At 32.2% G+C, this 23,507-nt stretch overlaps 1 protein-coding gene across 3 annotated transcripts in view; it reads left to right on the top strand.

Annotated features, from left to right (window-relative positions):
• Positions 1–23,507, top strand: part of Zpbp (zona pellucida binding protein) — a 103,924-nt gene continuing 80,417 nt past the window's right edge. The window contains exons 1-4 of one of the 3 annotated variants that reach the window (XM_047561760.1): positions 1–174; positions 2,030–2,110; positions 12,201–12,326; positions 19,912–20,061. In XM_047561760.1, the coding sequence (XP_047417716.1) occupies positions 51–174; positions 2,030–2,110; positions 12,201–12,326; positions 19,912–20,061 (481 nt within the window). In that variant the 5' untranslated portion in view covers positions 1–50. The remainder of the gene's footprint in view (positions 175–2,029; positions 2,111–12,200; positions 12,327–19,911; positions 20,062–23,507) is intronic. The other 2 variants (XR_007109868.1, XM_047561759.1) reach the window with 2 other exon arrangements.

The raw sequence follows: 23,507 nt of genomic DNA, 5'->3' as shown, positions 1-23,507 counted from the left end.
CGCGTAACGTCCTTCTGCGCAGAGTGTCGGCAGGCGGCTGTGGCGTGTGGATGGAGGCCTCGGCCTCCGGCCGGGCGTGGCGGACCTGGCGGCGGGCCCGGGCCGCGGGCTCCCCGCTCTCCCGGGCCGCCATCCTCCTCTTCTCCGCCTTTCTTGTGCGGGCGCCCCCGTCAGGTGAGGGTCGGCGGCGCCCGGGGGTCTAGCTTTGCTGGGCAACCGTGACTCCACCCTAGATTAAGTTTTTTCCTGTGTCAGGTGCACCCTGTTTATATAAACACTGTACTTATTACCTGACAAAAAAAGTATGTGTTCTGTAGAGTCGTACAAAGTAACTGTATTTGCACCGAGGAGCGAATGAGTGGGAAAATCAGTCTTTTGTAGATACAAGAACTCTCGAACACCCGTAAAGTTTGACATTTAAACTGACTTAATAAACTCCTAAATTAAACCCGTGGTTCATTTGCTGGCTTTATTTTTCACTGTTAAATACGTAATGATGTATCGTCCTGAGCTAAATTATTTTATAGTATGTGTACTGTGATTTTAAAATATCCGTGATAGAGGAGCTCCCTCTATTGGCTTTAGCTATAAAATGCAGAATATGCTGAAATTAAGTTTTGACATCTAAACTGGTTTTCCATATTCTTTCAAAGTACATTTATGATACAAACAAACATTAAAGAAAAAGTGAGAGTATAATTTGTTATTTAACTAGAAAGATTTGGCTGCTTTATTCTAGACGTGATTAAAAATAAAATCTCTCCAAAAATTGATGAATGAAAAGCACAAAAGAGTCTTTTAAAAAATGCTTAAACTTGTTAAAGTAAGGGAGAAAAAAAGAAGTCCTTCAAGAAGAATGTAGAAGGAATGTGGAAGTAAGCATGGGATAGAGGAGGTGAAAAAAAAGAAAGAAATTGAGTGAGTGGTGATTAGAAGATATGTAAACTCCAGGCATCTGGAATACAAAGATTGTTCAATGAGAATAGCCAGTATCCTTTATTTGCTAGAGTAAGATGCTTTTGAAAGTGGCTCATGATTTTGTACCTAAAATGAAAGGGAATGTTTTCATTTTAAAATCTTCCCTTTCTTTTGATCCAGTAATAAGATTAGACCAATGAGTGTATAAGAAGTGGATAAGATTCAATATCTTTATATGTAAACCATGAATCTAAAGACCTGGTATTTTTATAGCATTTTCTAATATATACAGATGCCATTCAGTCCTAAAGTAACTCTGTAAGGTGGAATTATTGTCACTTTCATTTTACAGATGAGAAATCTGAAGCTCCTAAAGTTTAAAGTGACTTTCCTAAAATCAGGATGTGGTGGGATTTAAACTCAGATCTCTGGCTTTTAATACCATTCCCTTTTATTTGCATTTTACTTCTTTGCTGTTAGAGAGTATTTGGGTACAGTGCTTTACAGTACTATATTTTTATACTAATTTCCTCACTTGTTCTTTTTCACACTATTTTACCTATTAAATGTGTTCATTTGAAAAAGAGGGATATCAATATACTTCACAATTATTTAATAGCTCCCATGTACATGGTGTAATGCTTTGTTTTAATTCTTGATAAGTTGACATGAACACTGATGTGTCAATCGAATTTATAATAAAGAAAATTATATATGTGCATAAATAACTATAATAAATGTGGAATTAGTGACATAACAGGAGCTAGTGATATACCATATCTTGTGATAAATAAGGATAAACAGGAGTTTTGAAAGAGGTGGTATTTGTGATTTGAGTCTTGAAGGATGGGACATTTGGGATATAGAAAGTAAAACAGTGTTCTAAGTGAATGTAGAAAAAAACCAGAGATGAGATGTAATAGGGAGAAGCAGAAAGTGAATTAAACTCATTAGGGAACGTGAATGTGAGTAGAGTTGGAAAAGAGATACCAGATACAAAAGGAATGTTATTTGTGGGCTTAGCCTTTTTTAAGATCAAATATACTTTAAAGGTTTGGAGTTTCCATTGAGGAAAATTATTGATCATTTGTTTTTGTTTTACTTTTCATAGTTGGATATTTTGTTCGATTTCCAAGAAGTTTTCGCTTGACCCAAGAAGCAGTGAAAATAGTGGGATCATCAAATTTTCCAGGTATTCATAAATGGACTTACAGTAATTTAAAAAAGTTATTAGCATTTGTTTAAATTTTTGTTCTTTTTATTTATACGCGGCAATAATACAAATGTATTTTGATGTATCATACATACATGGACTATAACTTCCTGTTCTTGTGATTTGTTTTAATTTTATTAGTCTTCTTCAAAAGACTGATGTTCCCTAGCTTTCCTTGTCTTCTAAAGTTCATGTCCTTCTGCAGACATGGATTAAAGTTGTTTCCATATAGATTCTTCCAAGTCTGATTTTTATGCCATAATGACTTAAGTTTGCAAAGAATAATTAATTATTAAAATTTAGCTGAAGTTGCCTATATTGTTTTTGCTTGTTATATAGTACTAGCTATAATATTAAGTGTGGACAATTTAAATATGCTAAAACATTTTTTCAATGATATTTTGGATTTACAAGACCTTAAAAAAAGTCACGAGACATAGAAAACACAACTTCGGTTTTTGCATTTTTATTAGGGTATAAATCCGTTTTCCGTAAAATTGGTGGGTTGACAAGGTTAGACAACATCCTCCCTATCTTATATCACATTTTCATCACTTTCAATAAAAAACACTATATTCATTAAGCCATCACTTTCCAGCCCCTGGAAACAAATTGCCTTTCTGTTTATATAGATGTGCCTATTCTAGACATAAGTGGAATTACACACTATGTAGCCTTTTGTGTATGACTTCTTTCACTTAGTTTAAGGTCTTTAAGGCTTATCATGTTATACAATATGTAAGCAGTTCTTTCCTTTTTGCAGCTGAATAATATTTTATTTTATATGTTTGTTTTCCCTTCTCTTGGGCATATACCTAGGAGATTTGCTGGAAAACAGATGATCCTATTTTTAACATTTTGAAAAGCTGCCAAACTAATTTTCAAAGAGCCTGAACTAACTTATTTTCACAATCCTTTTTAGAGGGTTCAAACTTTCTAACAACCTCATCAATACTTGTTACTGTCTCTCTTTTTTGTTTACAGCTATCCTAATGTGTGTGAAATGGAATCTTGGGACTTTTATTTGTAATCCCTAATAGCTAATGATATTGTTTGTGGTCACATGGATATCTTTTTGCAGAAATGACAATTCAGATTCTTTGTTGGGTTTTTGAAATTTTTTGGTTGTCTTTGAATTGTAGAGTTTATATATTTTGAATGCTGGACTCATATACAAATGATTTACAAATGTTTTCTCCTATTACGTGGATTGTATTTTAACTTTCTTAATGTGTCTTTTGAAATTCACATTTTAAAGTTTGATAAAGTCTAATTTCTATTTCTTTTATGGTACTTCAGAAATTATCACCTAACCAGTTGTGATTATTAATGGAGCAATAATTTACTCATTTGTTTCTTTATTTGAGTTTCATTGGTTTAGCTCTTATATTAGGTCTTTGATTCATTTTGAGTTAATTTTTGTTTATGATGCAAGAGAAAAGTCAAACTCCTTCTTTAGCATATGGTTGTACCTAATTGTACCTAGCACCATTTTTGAAGACACTATTCTCTCTGTATTGAATGTCTTGGCACCCTTATTAAAAAATGATTATCCATAGTTGTATGAGTTTATTTATGAGATCCATTGATATATATTAATTTCTTTTCTTGATGTTTTGTAGTTTTCAGTATAAGGGTTTTACATTTCTTTTGCTAAATTTATTTCTAATTATTTTATTATTTTGAGGCTGTTGTAAATGGAATAATTCTAGTTAGTTTGTGGATTGTTCATTGCTAGATTATCCTTAATGTCAATACCTTGCTGTCTTGGTTATTGTTGCTTTATAGTAAGTTTTCAAACCATGAAGTGTGAGTCTTTAAAATTTGTTCCTTTACAGATTGTTATGGCTACTCTGGGTCCCTTGCATTTCCATATTAATTCTGGAATTAGTGTCAGTTTCTGCAAGAAACACCTTGGACTTACGTAGGAATTGTATTGAATCTGTAGATCCATTTTTGATATCTGAACAATTTTAAGTCTTTCAATCCATGAATGTGCACTGCCTTTCCACTTATATAAGTTTTCTTTTATTTCCCTTCATGATGTTTTGTAGTGTTCAGTGTGCTTGCAAGTTTTTCTTTTGTTAAATTTAATCCTAAATATTTTATTATTTTTAATGCTGTTATAAATAGGAGGATTTTATTTAGGTTTTGGGTTGTTCATTGACAAATTATAGTAATACAGTTGATATTTTGGTCATATCCTGCCACCTTACTTAATTCATTAATTAGCTCTATTTTTTAGGGGAGGGTTTTTCCTTACAATTTTATTTGACATCTGCAAATGGAGATAATTATATTTTCTTCCTTTTTTTTTAAATTCATTTTTATTGTAAACAAATGGGATGCATCTTGTTTCTCTGTTTGTACATGAAGTAGAGGCATACCGTTTTTGTAATCATACATTTACCTAGGGTAATAGTTTTTTACTCATTCTGTTAGTTTTTGTCTTTCCCCCCACCCCTCTTATCCCTGTATACAGTCCCTCATTCCTCCATTCTTGCCCCCCTCCCACTCCCCACTATGTGTCATCATCTACTTATCAGCGAGAGCATTCGTCCTTTAGTTTTCTGAGATTGGTTTATCTCACTTAGCATGATATTCTCCAATTTCATCCATTTGCCTGCAAATGCCATAATTTTATTATTTTTTGTGGTTGAGTAATATTCCATTGTATATATATACACCACAGTTTCTTTATCCATTCATCCATTGACGGGCATCTAAGTTGGTTCCACAATCTGGCTATTGTGAATTGAGCAGCAATGAACATTGTTGTGGCTATATCTCTGTAGTATGCTGATTTTTAAGTCCTTTGGGTATAGGCCAAGGAGTGGGATAGCTGGGTCAAATGGTGGTTCCTTTCCAAGTTTTCTAAGGAATCTCCACACTGCTTTCCAGAGCAGCTGCACTAATTTGCAGCCTACCAGCAATGTGTGAGTGTACCTTTTCCCCCACATCCTCACCAATGCCTATTGTTGCTAGTATTCTTGATAATCGCCATTCTAATTGGGGTGAGATGGAATCTTAGGGTAGTTTTGATATGCATTTCTCTTATTACTAAAGATGTTGAACATTTTTTCATATGTCTGTTGATTGCTTGTAGATCTTCTTCTGTGAAGTGTCCATTTCCTTAGCCCATTTGTTGATTGGGTTATTTGTATTCTTGGTGTAGAGTTTTTTGAGTTCTTTATATATTCTGGAAATTAGTGCTCTATCTGAAGTATTTGTGGCAAAGATTTTCTCCCACTCTGTAGGCTCAGTCTTCACCATTACTGATAGTTTCCTTTGCTGAGAGAAAGCTATTTAGTTTGAATTCGCTTTTCTTCCTTTTCAATCTGAATGCCTTTTTTTTTTCATGCCAAATTCTTTTAGAATGTCCATTTCAATATTGATGATAGCAAATATCTTTGTCTTGCTACTGATCTTAGGGAAGGGAAAGGTTTCAGTGTTTATCATTAAGTTTGATGGTAGGTATGAGTTTTTTTTTTTAAATAGATGTTCTTAAATTAGGCTGAGGAAGTTCCCTCTGCTCATAGTTAATAATTGAGTTTGTGTGTGGGGGGGGTGGGATTTTGTCAAATCTTTCTACATCTATGGAAATGGTCATTTGGTTTTTAATCCCTACTTCTATTAACATGTTCCATTATATTGATAACTTTTTGTATTTTGAACCAGCATTGCATTCATGAAATAAATCTTAGTTGACTGTGATATATAGTCTCTCTTTTTTTTAGTGCTGCCAGATTTGGTTGCTAGTATTTTGATGATTTTTATACTATATTCATAAGGGAAATTGGTCTGTAGTTTTCTTGTGATATCTTCATTTGATTTTGGTTTTACAGTAATACTGACTTTGTAGAACAAGTTGGGATGTTTTCCCTCCTTTTCTATTTTTTTTTTTTTTTTTTTTTTTTTTTTTTTTTTTTTTTGCGGTGCTGGGATGGAACCCAGGGCCTTGTGCTTGTGAGGCGAGCACTCTACCAACTGAGTTATCTTCCCAGCCTGATCTTCTGTTTTTTCGAAAAAGTTTGTGAAGGATTTTGTTAATAGTGCTTTTGTCTTTTGGTAGAATCCACCAGTGAATCCATCTGGTACTGGGTTTTTCTTTGTGAAAGTTTTTTGAATACTAATTTAATCACTTTAGTTGTTTCAGGTCTGTTCAGATTTTCTGTTTCATTTTGTCTTCTAATGAGAAATAAGCTAGTAATTGAGGACCACTTGTATGTTACTAGTTCCTTCCTTTGTTGCTACCAGTATTATATCTTTGTTTATGGACTTAATTACATATCTGTGTATAAATTTCTTTGGGTTGATTGGAGTTCATTGAGCTTCTTGGATTTGTAGATTCATACTATTCATCCTTTTTGGGAAGGGTTTATCATTATTTTTATAAATATCTTTTGTGTCTCTTTCTACCCACTCTTCATTATTATGTATATGCCAGTAAAGCTTGATGATTTCTCTCATGTCTCAATTCTTTATTCATTTATCCTTATTCCTTTTTTTCCTCAGACTGAAAAACCTCAAGATCTTAAAATTCACTGATTCATCTGTTGATTCCTTTTAGAGAATTTTTTCATTTCAATTGTATTTTTAATGGTTCTTTTATAATTTATCTCTTTGTTGATATTCTTTATTTAGAGAGATATCAGCTCATGCTTTTCTTTATTTCTTTAGACATTGTTTTCTAGTACTATATTTAAAATAGCTAATGTATTTATGCAGTAAGCCCAATATTTGGTGTTAATTTTAGGGTCAGTTTCAGTTGGCTGCTTTTTTTCATTCTGTGTATATGATCATACTTTCCTGGTTTTTATTTTTTTGCATGTTTATGTTTTTAGTTGAGAACTGGAAATATTAATAAGATAACAAAACAACTCTAAGATTCTTTCTTCTTCTCAGAATATGTTGTTTGCCTATCTTGTCTATTTGTTTAGTGACTTTTCTGAAAAAATTATTCAGAAAAAATTATTCTTTATCATGCATAACCACTAAACTCTCTGGAGTTACTTTTGACTAATGACTATACAAAACTCTAAACAACTGGAATAGGTTAGTCCTTCAGTCTTCCTTGAGATCTATGTTTACATGTTGTGGTATATCCTTAATTTTTAGCCAGGTATTTGACAGTTCTACCTTAGAATTCACAGTATGCTATGCAGAATCTCAATTTCAGCCAGAGGTGAGAACATGAGGCTTCTTTGTATTTACTGAGAGGGCACACTGTCGTTTGCATATATACAACGTGGAGCATACATGTGGCCTTCTATTTTCTTAGGAATATGTCAGTTTTCTTAGTTCCTATGGAAATGTTACTCCCCAGATTTTTCTCTTAAGCTTTTTGGTTAACTTATTACTTTCCCTAACTATTCCTCACCATATCAGCTAGTCAGTCACAAAGTCAAGGGAAGACAGCTTGTGAGTGGGGTCTTTCAAGAAACTGCTAGACAAGTCCAATAATGACAGTGACAGTTCCCTGGGAAGGAAGTTTGGGAGGTACTCTGATCTTCTTTGCCCCTTCGGGTGGTTGCTGACCTGATGGTTCTCACTATGATTTAAGACAATTGTCAAGGATACTGCAGGACTAGGGGGAGGGGATAGGAAGAGGGCAAGTTAAAATGCTATTAAGATCACCATTTTTTCACAGGTATCTTATTTTGCTAGAGCTGCAGTAACAAAGCACCACAGACTGAACAGCTTCCACAGCAGAAGTAATCTCACAGTTCTGGAGTATAGAAGTCCACAATCAGTTGCTGTCAGGGTTGGTTTCTCTGAGCACTGTGAGGGCAAGATCTGTTCCTTGCGTTATATGTGGCCATCTCCTGATGTCTCCTCACATTGCCTTCCCTCTATATATGTGTATGTCCAAATTTTTCCTTTTATAATATCATCAGTCATTCTGGATTTGGACCCGGGCATAAGATTTTATTTTTATTTCCTTTGTAGATGCTATCTCCAAAAAAAATTCACATTCTCAGGAACTGGGGATTAAGACTTCAGCATAGGAATCTGAAGTGATAAAAGGAGAACAGTTCAACCCATGACACTGAGATTCAATTGTTTTTCTTGTATAAATCTTTCCTACCTTGCTTAAAGTTTTTCATTAATTTCCAGAGTTCTGAAAATGCTTATTACTTTTATGAAAAAAAAAATGTTTGGAGTTCTTTACCCTGCCATGTTTGTTGATTTTACTAGCTATAACTTTTAAATCTAGATCATAAATAGTTATTTATAACTGATATCCTTATTACTTCTTTTATTGAATAATACTAAATTTGTTCTTTGAATGAATTAATATTAAAATTCAGCAGATAGTGTTTTTATCAGAAGTAGACTATTTTTAGTTTTTTTAGACTGCATTTTTCTAGTAGTGGCTCCATACTATGCTGACTGCCTGGAATTTCTTCAGTGTCTTTTATTGTGCAAGGTCTTAGCATTTGTTTGTGTTGGCCATTTTACTGTTCTATGATCCTTTCTTTAACTTGTTCACATTTTACTTGTTCTATTAATGTCAGTTAGTTTTCTGTTTTTATTTACTCATGTATCTATTTGTTCAGCGAGCATTTTTTAAAATTTTTGTTGCATTTTCAGTTAATTTCATTTCTTGGTACATATGATGAACACCATCATATATATATATATATATTTTTTTTGTACTTGTTCAAAAGTTTTCTGGGCCTATTATATTCAGGAGTAGTTGATAAGCCTCATAGGACCTGAGCATTCTCCATTTCACTAAGATATAGCTCTTCAAAGTGGTTGCACTAGTTCACATCTCCTCCAGCAGAGTTCAGGGGATTCCATTTTCTCTCATACTCTCCAGCATAAAAATATTACCCAATTTTTCTTTTATTTGCTAAGCAAAAGGTTAAGCTGCCTCCATTCATTCTTTTTCTGGCTGTTTTCAAACAAGTTATTTCATATCATTTATATTCCATTTATAAATCCATCTTTGATTTTCTTTGTTGGAATATCTTCTTCCCAAGGTCAAATCTGTTAAGTTTACTTATGTCATATAGGATTGAACAGAAATTTTTACTATTCTCTGAACTTAGTATTTTTATGTTTGTGCTTTTGGCATGAAAATAATTTTTCTATAATGTTAAGTCATATAGGTATTATTTTAACCTTTTATTTAAGTAATTTAACATTTGAACATTTTATTTAACATTTTATTTAAATAATAATTTGTGTTCAGGTTTTTAGTTAACCTGGAATTTATTTGTATTTGGCATAAGGTATAAATCTAAGTTCATATTTGCATATGTCTATATATGTGAATTTTTGCTATTATTTATTAATGACCATATTCTCTGTAGTGACTAGATACCTCTTCTATCAGATGTTTTTATACTTCTCTTTTTTCCCTAGACAATTATTTGTTCATATATGATACTACTGTTTTATTTAGTGTAACCTTATATCTTACTAATTTTTATTGTTAGTCTTTCCTCTTCACTTTTATAGAATTATGTTAGCAATTTATGAAACTTTAATCTTTCAAGTACTCTGTGTGTGTGTGCATGCGCGTGTGTGTTGTGGATTGAACCCAGGCCCTTGAACATGGTAGGCCAATGCTCTATCACTGAGTTACAATCCCAGATCCCAAATATATTTTAGAATCAGTGTTCAAGAATTTCTGGAAACATTTCTGAATTTTTGCTTAAAGTTATGGTGATTATATCATACACACACATATTATGTCAATAAGTTGGCATTTAAAAAATTATGTGTATACTCCCATAATTTTTTTTTAGTAACTTTGTCTTTTGCTAGAATCTGAAAATCTTCCTTGCAGAGGTCTTATTTGATTAGAGAATAGTTTCAATATATCATTCTCTGTTATCTCCCTTCTCATAACATGGTTTAATGTATTATTTTTGATACTCAGCAATATTATTTATTTTGGTATGTTGACATTGCATTGGGAACCTATTTTGGATTCACCTATAGGTGCTGTGATTGAAATATTTACAGGAGTTTTAGTGGGGGTTAGTGGAAAGACACAGTAATGGCATGGGTACTATCAAAAAAGCCAAAGTGGAAAGCACACACTTGTGCTGAGTTTCCAAAGATGATTAGGTAATTACATGAATAAAATCACAAAGGAGTGATATTCAGTACTGCTTTGGTCTGATTAAGGCAGAGGATGTGAAAGGATGTGTGGTGAGATACATGTGAAAAATTAGGTCATGAGGAAGAGAGAAGCCAGTATGTGATGTCCAGGAGTGAAAATTTATGGGGTGAGTTTTTATTGAAGATTAGAAAAGAGAAAAGAAGTTTCAACAGAGAAACATAGGACTGAAATAAGAAAAAAAGAGCAGAAATTAAAGAGACCACAGAAGTGTGATACAGAGGTTAATGGAATCAATAACTGTCTTTGGAAATGTTAATAGATACATTTTTCATAAGTGTTTTATGAGAAAATAATGAAAGTAGAAAAAAGTGTTGCAAATGAAGATGGTGAAATAAAAAATCATTACAGTCTGAATAATTTTATTCTAGTAACTTGAATAACTATTAAAATATAAATTTCTAAAATAGCTTTGATTAAATTACTTAGTAGACTTGTAACCAAATTCAACCTTAATAATGCAAAATTTGTTTTCCTACCCTATTGTGGGAAAAAAAAGTATCATAGAAACAAATTACATATTCCCAAAGGAAAATTTACAGAAAGAAATCTGTCCAGTTCATTTCATGTGGCCATTTTAACCTTAGATGTCTGATGTCTACCCTGATTATAATAAATACCGAATAATGAATATTAAATATGTCATAATAAATGCTTAAAATGGTAAAATAACTAGAAGTATAAAGAAATTATAGAGATTCCTATTTATGAACATATTCGCAAAGATCCTAAGAAAATGTTTGCAAATCATATCCAACAATAAGTAAAATAGCACTACCAATTAGATTTATTTCAGGAAGGTAAACTATTAATGTGAAGCATTCAATTAAATTTTTTCAAGAAGGGAAAAGCTATATGATCACTTCAAACATATAAAATGTTAAAATTCAATACCAGTTTATGATAAACTAAATGACTTAGAAGTTTTCATAACCTGTGAAGGGATATACATATGTGACAGTACTCTCAAGAAACATGTTCTATGGCAAAATATTGAAGGCAGTCTCTTTAAAGTTAAGAAGAATTTTCATTTTCAGAAACAATTTTTAATTTGTTTTATTTATGTATTTTAAATTTTTATCTAGAGACAGGATCTTGCTGAATTACTTAAAGCCTTGCTAAATTGCTGAGGCTGACTTTGAACTCATTATCCTGCCTCAGCCTCCCAAGCTGCTGGGATTACAGGTGTGCACCACTGCACCCAGATAACAATTTTTATTTTAAGGGATCACAAAAATTTGTATATGGTGAATCAGTGAAGAGTTGGCATTTTCTAAAACCCTACTTATGAGTGAATGCAAAACAATTGAATCTTTACAGTGTTCTTTTGTATCCACGAAAGAATACAATTTTTGCTTGTCACGATTCTTTAAATTTTAAAGCAGAATGGGACATAGTGCTTAATTTTTAAACTTAAAAGTATGTATTTGTTAACTTTTATGGGTTAGAGATAGTGCCTGTGGATTGTTTAATCTAATACATTGTGCTGTATCATTGTGAATAATGTATTATTCCTCTAATCTGAACAATTTATATTTAACCTCTGCTCATGTTTTAATGTCTTTGTAATACATATCAAGTCTAGATAAAGAAGCATCTTAATTTCATGTAATGTAAATTATACTCCGAGGATATAGTCAATATATGCGAGCTCTGAATAAAATGTACCAGTGCATTATGTTTATGTTGAGGACACGTGCACACGTGTTCACTAACACACATGTGCCAACACATATACACAAAATATATTATATCGTTTTAATGTCAGTTACATAGTTGCAGTGAAATTCAGCTCTTACCATCAAGTAATAGAAGAAAATAATCCAAAGACATATTGCAAGAGAATATAACCCAATCTATAAAAATATAAGGTATTATACAGAAAGAAAGAACATAAAATATATTTGGAACATTTTATTATTTTATTTTCAGTGAAAGTATATGTCATGCTCCATCAAAAGAGTCCACATGTGCTATGTGTAACCCAACGACTGAGAAATTCCGAACTGATAGATCCGTCATTCCAATGGCATGGGCCAAAAGGAAAAATTGTTTCAGGTAGGATTTTATTTCAGCTATCATAATTAAAGAGAAGTATCTGAAGTGTACTCAGAGTTTAAAAAAACAATGCTTATTTCTCACCTATTTCCTAAGCTATTTTCTTTGTAATTTCTTTCTGGGTAGGTCTACATTAGATGGTGTTACTGTATTTTACTTTCCTTTATTCAACAGAGAGACATACCACAAGATTGAACTCTTTGGAGAGTTCTCAAAACATCTCTGTTCCAAAAAATGTTTTTTCCCCCCACACAGAAATTAATTTATATATCTGAGTTTGCCATTTTGTCTATTTACCTTCATATTTTAGTTTGAAATGAATATTTTACTTGTATTCTGTTTCTAATTTGATAAAAGCTTATATATTTTATAGTGTACCTAAAAACATATAAATCACCTTAGATGGTTTTATTTATACCTTTGCTAGCAGTATGGACTAATGAATTTAATACTAAAGATATGTTCAATGAAGTGCTTAATCATTATTACATATCCTTAGAGGAAAGGTTTTTTTTTTTTTTTTTTTTTTTAATTTACCGGGTTTCCTTGTCTTTCCTTTTTAAAACCATTTATGGATTAGAGATAATACCTGTGGATTAAAATCTGCAGAGTTACATTACTTATCATGGATGAAGGAAAGAAAATTATTATTGAGTCTTCCTAACGAGACTTTTATAGGAAATATTTATTTTTAACATGTTTTAATTCAGATTTTATTTAGTTGAGGGATGTGAGTTTTTATAATACTAATATTCATTCATAGTCCAAACTTTAAAAGAATCAGTCTGCTCTCTAGGTGAGGTGGAGGTTCTTTGAAAGTGAGTTGTCTAGTATTCGTTAGTCAATGACTACTTGGTAGATGCTATTGTTCTAGGTTTTGTGGGAGATAAAAACGTGAGATATAACTTCTGCTTCACTACAGTAACATAGTAGGAACAGTTGTACTGTGTATTCATGGAATTGGAAGGGGTCAGTAAAAGAAATCCTAAGAGGTGTGGTAGCTTGTTTAAATCAGCAAAATGATTAAGGTGTAAAAACACTTGATACTAAAAATATAATAAATTATATTTTTGTTGTTCCCTGATATTAGCATATAATGTAATACAGAAATATAATTTAAATACATTCTGTGTTATATTGAAACTGAAATTAAAAAATGGAAACATTTAAGTGTCAAATTTTTCTGTGTGTTTGTTAGTCCTTTGAATCAGAAATTGAAATTTGAAACATTTTTTTCTCTAAGTTGGCATGCCAGATTTTGTTTGCAGTTTATACTACAAAGTTTAGTATGTAATTCAATTTATCCTTTAAGTAGTATATAATTCAATTTTTCCTTTAAGTAGGAGTAGCAATTTATTTTATTTACTTTCATAATGGAAAAATAGATTCTCAGAAATGTAATTATTTCCAGATAAGGATAAAATCACATTAATACAATGTTTTTTATGTATAAAATCTATTGTCAGGGAATTCTGATATTCTAACTTCATTATTGTGACATCATATGGTTCATTGTCTATCAACTTTTAAAGTTTATTAATAATGCTTGTCACTTTTTATTTCAGAAAGAATTGCTAAATCTCTAATTTTCTTAAAGTTTGTAAAAGAGGAGTGCTTTGGACTGTAGCTTAAAGTACACTGTACTTTAGTTATTTATAGAATATTCTAAAGATAGTTTGACTAAAATTGAGCCAAAGAAATCATATGATTATGTAATTACTTGTACATTCCTTTGGGAAAATATATTCAATTGTTTAGATATGTTATGAAATATAGTGGACAATTCTTAGATTTGTTCAATCTCTCTTATTCAAGTATTTATTTACAGAGGTATTACGCATCTTGTGAAAAGTTGTACTTCCTACTCTAACCCTTATAGTACCAGAGTTATCTCTTTTTGATGCATGAGTTTTCCCACTTTTCTTAATGTTTATACAAATATATATATATAAGCATATATACACTTATGTGTTTTGGTTTTTCCCTATAATCTACCCTTATCATGCTTAAAAATAATATCATAGATTATTATACCTTAATTTTCTATTTTGAAATATATATATATATATATATATATATATATATATATACAAATGTTTATAAGATATATGGAAGTTTTCAAGCACAGTAACACAAACATCCTTGAACCTAAAAGCTAACATTATACTATTACCAAGACTGAACTTCCCAATAAGTTGCTTTAAAATCTCTTTCCTATATTTTCAAACCCCACCAGGTAAACACTGTCCTGAATATTTGCAATTTTATTCTTTTCCTTTTCTTTGTACATTTACCATATAAATTTATACATATGTACATTCTTTTATATATTCTAAAAGTGTATATTTTGACTTGGTTATTGTGAAATTTTTTCACATTTTTCTTTCACCTCCTCTGCCAGTGTTCTTATTAATAATGAATAAAAATATATATATATTTAAGGTATACATGTGATATGTTGATATAGGTACATGTAGTGAAATAATTGCCACAATCATGCTATTAACAGCGATCATTCATGATTGCCTTTTTTTTCTAGTGAGAACACTTAAGATCTTTACTCTATTAGCAGAATTCAAGTATATAATATATTATTGTGAACTGTAGTCATGATGATATACATCATTTCCAGAAATTATTTATCTTATGATTGAAAGTTCATGCCCTTGCACCAACAACTGGTAGTTTATCCCATCTCTTACCCTAATAATGACCCTTCTCTTCTGTTTGTATAGTTTGGCTTTTTTAGATTCCACACATAAGTAACATCATGTATATATGTCTTTCAGTGTCTCATTTATTTCACTTAATAATGAATTTTATAAAATAATATCACTATATAATTGTTACTATGTATGAGATAGTATTCTAAGCAATTTACACATATTTTTTATTTAATTTCCACAATAAGCTTTTCTAGTAAGTACAGCAACTTTCTTTCTCCATTTTATATATGGGAAAACAAAGGTATTGAGTGAATAAGGTATATTCCTAAAGTCAAATGTCTTTGCAGTCTGACTTCAGAGTTTATAGATACAGTCTCAATGAGGAAGGAATAGGATCATCACCAGTTTATGAATTTTGGTAGTTTGCATCTTCAAGGAAGTCATCCAGCTTGTTGGAATTTTTAGCTTGTTGACTTTATGTGTACAAAGTTGTATTAGAAAAGTAGTTGTAATATTTTCTTATCTTTTTAATATATTCAGGATATATGGCAATATGGCCCTATTTCTCCTGATTGTGTTATCTTTGTTTTTGTTCTCTCTGGCTATATGTTCAAAATTGTATCACCTTTTTGAAGGACTGGTTTTTGGTTACATTGATTTTCTCTTGTTATTTTTCTGTTTTCAAAATACTGATTTGTTTTATCTGTATTATTTCATTTTGTTTCCTTTGTGTTTAATTTGCAAGTCTTTTGCTGGCTTTAGAATTCTGGATTGGCAGTTTTTTTTTTTTTCTTTCAACATTCTAAAGATGACACTTATTTTTGCTAGCATGATTTCTAATTGGAAGTCTGCTGTATTTCTTATCTTTGTCCTTCTATAATCGCTGTACCATCTTTTTCTAATATCATTGACTTTTCATTTTTGGTGATTTAATTGTATTTTCTTTCTTTTTGGTATTGGTGATTGAACTTAATCATCACTGAGCTGTATCCCCAGCCCTTTTTATTTTTTTATTTTTGTCTTCAAATACCTTTTTGCCACTCCATCTTCTAAAATTCCTTGATATTCTATCATGCTTACACAGTCCTTTTTTAATATAGTTCTGTAGATCTCATATTTTCCTTTTTTCTTCTTATGTTTCAGGTTGAGTAATTTCATATTTTTTTAGTATTTCTGTTAGATCATTTCTGTAGTTTGAATTTCTCTTCTAAAATTGCTTAACTGATATTGCGTGTTGTCTATTTTCTAGTATATCTTTTATCACACTAATTATTTTAAATTAATCATTGATAATTTTGATACCTATGCCATAAAAGAGTCTTGTCCTCAGCATTCCTTGTTATCTTGTGAATGTGCCGTTTTTTTGCCTTTTCATATGCCAATTTTTTTATTGAAGGTGGACATCTTGAATAGGACAATGGATGTTTTTCTGCTTTGAGATAAACATTCTTTAGTGTTGAGGTTTGTGTTAATTTAGTAAAAACTTTTCAGTCTTTGATATTGGTTGTTGCTATGACTATATTCAGTGCATTGAAAGCTTCAAATACTCTTAACATGTTTCAACTACATTGTGATTCATTAGAAATTTTTTCCAGTGTGTAATCTTTCCTTGGTTTTCTAATTTTGAACTGTCACTCAGAAACTTTCTTGCAGCTCTGCCAGCTTTATTCCATTCCTGGATTTTTTTTTTTTAGTTAAATCCTTGTTAGTGATTGGTAATTCAGAGGGAGGTACATTCTCTGAGCTGATTTAGTTTTAATCTTTGGCAAGCATAGGGTCTTAGTTTCTTGGGAATTTGGCCTTCATGATTGCTGCAGTTCTTCCTCCAGCTTAATCTGACCTAGCACTTCTTCCTGACTTTTTTCAAGGATGAAACATTTCTCCTGTTTCCTGTTTCTTAAGCTGCAACAAGTTTCTGTAGAACTGTAGGTGACAGTTTCTGTCTTCTCTCTCTGTATTAAAACTTTGTTCCATTGGGAGGTGTGGGAAAAATGGGAATAGGTAGAGTTTTGGCAAGGCTTACATTACTCTAGCCAGTCCATATGGAAAACTTGCTCAAGTTTCCCCTGATGTTTCCTGTTAGCACTTGGAGGAGTATGTGAATCAAAAACCTGTAACATTGCACAACTTCCTACTCTGTGATCCCCAGAGGGTTAATATGCTCACATTGGTCTTCACTTGGGTTTTAACAATTCATCAAAAGTTTTTGGCTGAATCTTCTTATCATGTTAGTTAAATTTCTGTTGCTGTAACAAAATGCCTGACACAAACAGCTTAAAAGGAAGAAGGATGTATTTTGATCCCTAGTGTTGGAGGTTTCAGTTCATAATCTATTGGCCTGTTTGTAGACCTTTGGTGAGGCAGGGCATCATGGCCAGGACATGTGGTGGAACAAAGCTGTGCACTGTATGGCAGCTATGAAGCTGAGTGTCACTTTCGTAACCAAATTACTCTCTCCCAAAATATGTTAAACTGTGAATATATAAATGAATTAATTCATTGAGGTCAAAGTCCCCATGACACTGTCATCTCCCAAAGATCCCATTTCTGAACCCTGCTGCACACTGGGGACCAAGTCCTTAACTATGAGTTTTTGGGGGATATTTTGGATCCAAACCATAGCAACTACTTATGTAGAAGCTGAAGCAAATGCTCAGATCCTCCTTCTTCCTTTAGGCCTTCTCTATTCTCAGTTATGCCCTGCCACCTCAATTCCATTATAGATCAAGAAAAATTATTAATTGGCAGGGATTTTTTAGGTTTTTCCTATTATAATCATGTGTTTGATACTCTTACATTCATTTTCCTTTTCTGAGCTGAAACCAGAAGTATAAACCTATTTCAAACATAATTAGCTGTAATTAAGTTACACTTAAATTTTGTTAATTTTAGAATTTCAAGACATGGACTTCTAGAGATCTGGTTCAATTTTTTTAGATAAGCTGGAAAGGAAGAAGTACTAACTTTAATGAAACATTTATTGAATATCTGTTGTTGCATAAGTTCTTAAACTATCTTGTTATCAATGTCAATTACATAGCCCTTAGCTTCATAAATTTCCATTTAGACTTAGTCACTTAAGGATCTATGAAATGATCACTGACAAGCAATATTGAAGAATTGAGTTCTTCTGTGGGATATGACATTCTCTGGATTCCTTGTAAATGGGTGGTTTAAAATTTTTTTTTTATAGTCAGATGACATTTTATTATAGTTTTAATGCTACTCAGTTTTCTGACCTCATAATATTTACATTTGGAGTAGATATTTAAATAGATATTTTGACACATTTATTGATACTTTTCCAGTGGCAAACTTCCATTTCAAAAATTACTGCTAGGAAATATATGACTTCATTGATAATTTATTTAAAATTTACAGGCATTTTTGTTGTATTACTGTGAGGCATTTGTTTCTGTTGAGATAGATGGCAGGCACTTACAAGCTCTTAGTCTATTTTAGAAGCCTTAACATGTTAAAATTAATATGTAATCTTTCTTAAGAGATATTCATGGAAAAAGGTATTACAATAGAAGTGTATTCTAAATTTATATCATGTTTTCAGCTTCATTTAGAATATATAAATGGGAGTTCTCCAGGCATATTGCTCTATGTAAATTGCTTGAGGGTGGATATATCCATCATTTATCCTTCAGTATCTGAAGCAGGGTTTTACATGTACTAGTAACTCAATCAATATTTATAAAACAAATTAATAATGAAAATTTCAGCATTAAGAATACTCATCTTTATCTTAGTTTGAAGAAATTTTTCTACTTAAAATTTACAAATATTTAAACATTTACTTAAAATAGGAAAAGGTAGACAATCATTTCCTGAGGTAATGCAATTCTGATGAATGCAATATTAATTATTAGGTAAATTTTAATGTATGGAAAGTCTCTGAAACAAAACTGTAGTTATGAACTTTCAGAATAAAACCTTATTTGCATAATAATATATAGACTTTGCAAGTACCTTCACCTTTAGTATAACTGTTACATAGAACAATTCTGTATGAAGTAGACTGTCAAATGTCATGATTCTTCATTGTACAAATAAAAGAGCTGTACTTCAAAAAGATCAAGTGATTAACAAAGGTTACACCGTTTCTGAGAAGTGAAAGGTAGTTCTCAAATTCAGGGCTTAATGCCTCAAAGGCAGATTTATTTATTTTCTATTTTACAACATAGCTTTATTCTTGTGTGATTCTTTATAAGACATGTTGAAGCAAAATGCGAATTTATGTCCAAATCTAACTCCCAACATTGCACCTCTGTTATTGTGTGACCTTGGGCAAGTCAGATAATCTAATATCCTATATGTTTTTCTTTTTCACCCCTCAAAGTTATAGTTCAAATTTTGCTTTATATCTGTGTAGTGACAGAAATCTCTGTTAATGATAGTATTCTGTTAGCCTTTGTTCTACTGTTTTATCAATTTCATATGCAGTTTGTAAGCTTATTGAAGTCATACATAATTCATCATTAAAAAACATGTAATATTTTATATAGTATATATATCTTTATGTATTTTGTATATATATTTATTTTATAATATAACATGTATAATACATATGTGTATGCACATATATGTATATATATTTGTGTTTATATGTACTATATTTCTGATAGTGCTCTGCTCAATGCAAAGAGTAAATTAGGGAGCTCATTATATTCATTCCATTGTTAAATTTCTTAACCACACAGTTGATGAACTTTGATTAGTGAAAATCTGACACTAAGAAGGTCATCCTGACACCCACTGTCAACTAGTACTAGAAGCAATATAAACATTGCCCCCCAACTCATTCTAAAGACTATGTAGATAAATTTTGATGGTTTGAATCTGCTTAAAAATTGTTTTGTATTTTACCTGTTTTATGTAATTTAAGCAACTCTATCTTATTGCTTTATTAGAAAACAGCACTGCACAAGTAACATCCACAGGAAGCCTTATATTTCAGAACTTCGAGGAGGCTATGAGTGGAGTTTACACATGTTTCCTCGAGTATAAACCTACTGTGGAAGAAATTGTTAAAAATCTTCAACTAAAATATCTTGTATATGGTAAGAAATGAATTTAATTTTATATCATTTCTTCTCCTTTTTTATTTTTTATTTTTTTGGTACTGAGGATTTAACCTAGAGACAGTCTACCAGTAGCTATATTCCCAGCCTTTTAATTTTTTTAAATTTTGAGACAGGGTCTCACTAAGTGACTTAGGGCCTCCCTAAGTTGGTGAGGCGTACCTGGAATTTGTGATCCTCTTGCCTCAGTCTCCTGAGTTGGTGGGATCACAGGCATGTGCAGCCATACCTGGATTAGTATTTCTTAATGTTTTAAAATACTTTAATAGTTTAAGTTTTGTTTTAAAGGAAATTTGCTATTTTAGTCTTTTTTTATTATTATTGTATACAAATGGGATACATGTTGTTTCTCTATTTGTACATGGAGTCAAGGCATACCATTTGTGTAATCATACGTTTACATAGGGCAATGATGTTTGATTCATTATTTTTTTCCCTTCCCCCCCACCCCTCCCACCCCTCTTTTCCCTCTATACAGTCCTTCTTTCCTTCATTCTTACCACACTCCTTATCCCTAACCCTAAACCTAACCCTAAACCTAATGCTAACCCCTCCCACCCCCCATTATATGTCCTCATCCGCTTATCAGCGAGATCATTCGTCCTTTAGTTTTTTGAGATTGGCTTATCTCACTTAGCATGATATTCTCCAATTTCATCCATTTGCCTACAAATTCCATAATTTTATCATTCTTTATGGCTGAGTAATATTCCATTGTATATATATGCCACAGTTTCTTTATCCATTCATCAATTGAAGGGCATCTAGGTTGGTTCCACAATCTGGCTATGGTGAATTGAGCAGCAATGAACATTGATGTGGCTGTATCTCTGTAGTATGCTGATTTTAAGTCCTTTGGGTATAGGCCAAGGAGTGGGATAGCTGGGTCAAATGGTGTTTCCATTCCAAGCTTTTTGAGGAATCTCCATACTGCTTTCCAGAGTGGCTGCACTAATTTGCAACCCCACCAGCAATGTATGAGTGTTCCTTTTTCACCACATCCTTGCCAACACCTATTGTTGCTTGTGTTCTTGATGATCGCCATTCTAATTGGGGTGAGATGAAATCTTAGGGTAGTTTTGATTTGCATTTCCCTTATTACTAGGGATGTTGAACATTTTTTCATATATCTGTTGATTGCTTGTACATCTTCTTCTGTGAAGTGTCTGTTCATTTCCTTAGCCCATTTGTTGATTGGATTATTTGTATTCTTGGTGTAGAGTTTTTTGAGTTCTTTATAGATTCTGAAGTATGGTTGGCAAAGATATTCTCCCACTCTGTAGGCTCTCTCTTCACATTGCTGATAGTTTCCTTTGCTGAGAGAAAGTTTTTTAGTTTGAATCTATCCCAGTTGTTGATTCTTGCTTTTATTTCTTGTGCTATGGGAGTTCTGTTAAGGAAGTCTGATCCTAAGCCAACAAGTTGAAGGTTTGGACATACTTTTTTTTCTATAAGATGCAGGGTCTCTGATCTGATTCTGAGGTCCTTGATCCATTTTGAGTTGAGTTTTGTGTAGGGTGAGAGATAGGGGTTTAATTTCATTCTGTTGTATATGGTTTTCCAGTTTTCCCAGCACCATTTGTTGAAGAGGCTATCTTTTCTCCATTGCATATTTTTGGCCCCTTTGTCTAGTATGAGAAAATTGTATTTATTTGGGTTTGTGTCCGTGTCCTCTATTCTGTACCATTGATCTACCTGTCTATTTTGGTACCAATACCATGCCGTTTTTGTTACTATTGCTTTGTAATAGAGTTGAAGATCTGGTATTGCAATACCCCCTGCTTCGTTCTTGCTACTGAGGATTGCTTTAGCTATTCTAGGTTTTTTATTCTTCCAGGTGAATTTCAAAATTGCTTGCTCTATTTCTGCAAGGTACATCATTGGGATTTTAATTGGAATTGCATTGAATCTGTATAGCACTTTAGGTAGTATGGCCATTTTGACAATATTAATTCTTCCTATCCAGGAACATGGGAGTTCTTTCCATCTTCTAAGGTTTTCTTTAATTTCTTTCTTTAGTGTTCTGTAGTTCTCATTGTAGAGGTCTTTCACCTCTTTTGTGAGATTGAAATCTACTATGTGTATTTTACTTTGTGCAGTTTATTGGGGTTAGGGCACAGAATAGTTAACAGGGCCTAGAATTTTTTTGTTGTTGTTTTTTAGGGGAATGTCCCCATGTATACAGATATATTTGAGTGCATTAATGAAAGTAGGGGCTGTATAAATCATGTTTCCTATGATGATGATGTTGATTTAGTGTGTATTGCTTTTAAATTCTAAGTACCATGTTAATAGTACACTGCCATTTCCCAAATGAGGAAAAGGTAGCACATTGTACATTCCTTTCCTAAACGTTTGATAATTAATGCATAGAATTGGGAAAGAAATGCACTTGATTTTAGCTTAGAAAGACTCAGTTTAGATTTCTGCTTTCTAGAACTGTAAGATAATAAATGTGCTATTTAGGCAATAAAATTTGTGGTTATGCGTTGCAGTAGTGTTGTGATTTGGATATGAAGTGTTCTTCAAAAGCTCGTGTATGAGACAATACAAGGTTTAGAGGAGAAATGATTGGGTTATGAGAGTGAATTAATCCCTCGATGGGGATTAACTGATTGGTAATTGAAGGAGAGTAGGGTGTGACTGGAGGAGGTGGGCATTAGGGACATGGCTTTGGAGTTTATATTTTGTACCTGGAGAATGTAGTCTTTCTCTCTGCTTCCTAATTACCATGTGAGCTGCTTTCCTCTTTCACATTCTTCCACCATGATGTTATGCCTCACCTTGAGCCCCAAGGAATGAGCCAGCTATGAATTGAGACCTCTGCCTCTCCTGGAGATAATCCTCCAGCTGGGCGCTAAGGTCAGAGATAGCCCTGTGATCTCTTTATCAGTCTGGCGTGGAGTCTTCATCTCTTCTGCTGTGCTGAGAGAAAGAGAGGGAATAGTTTTTGGCACAAATACTTGGTTCATATACTTATTGTTCTTTCTGACTTTTGTTAGATTTTCTTGAATAAATGTTTATTCACTCTATGTTCTTTAAAAATTTATATCAGTTTTGTTGAAGAACAGGTTCATAGAGCTTCTCTAGCTATCATGTCAGGAAATCTGTCTCCTATAGTTACTTTTTAATATAGTTATTGTATTATTTGATTTGCCCTTTATTCTTGTATACATTGTAGAGATTCATATTCTTCTAGAGAGAATTTAATCCAACTCTCCAAATTAATTGACATGAAGATATTTATTGTGTTTTATGTAATTGTGTCTTTTAAAATTGTTTAGTTTTTTAATCATCAGTGTGTAGATTTTATTATCTAAATTAGATTTCTGAAAATATTTCCCTAGTTCATCCTTCTCTTATCTTTTTCTGTTCTTTTCCTTATCTTCTTTCCTTGTGTTGCCATCTCTAACTCGAGTTGAACA

Source organism: Sciurus carolinensis, chromosome 8 (genome assembly GCF_902686445.1).
Source record: "Sciurus carolinensis chromosome 8, mSciCar1.2, whole genome shotgun sequence".
NCBI lineage: Eukaryota > Metazoa > Chordata > Mammalia > Rodentia > Sciuridae > Sciurus > Sciurus carolinensis.
The sequence above is the reverse complement of the archived record's forward strand: the minus strand, read 5'-3'. Positions and strand labels throughout refer to the sequence as shown.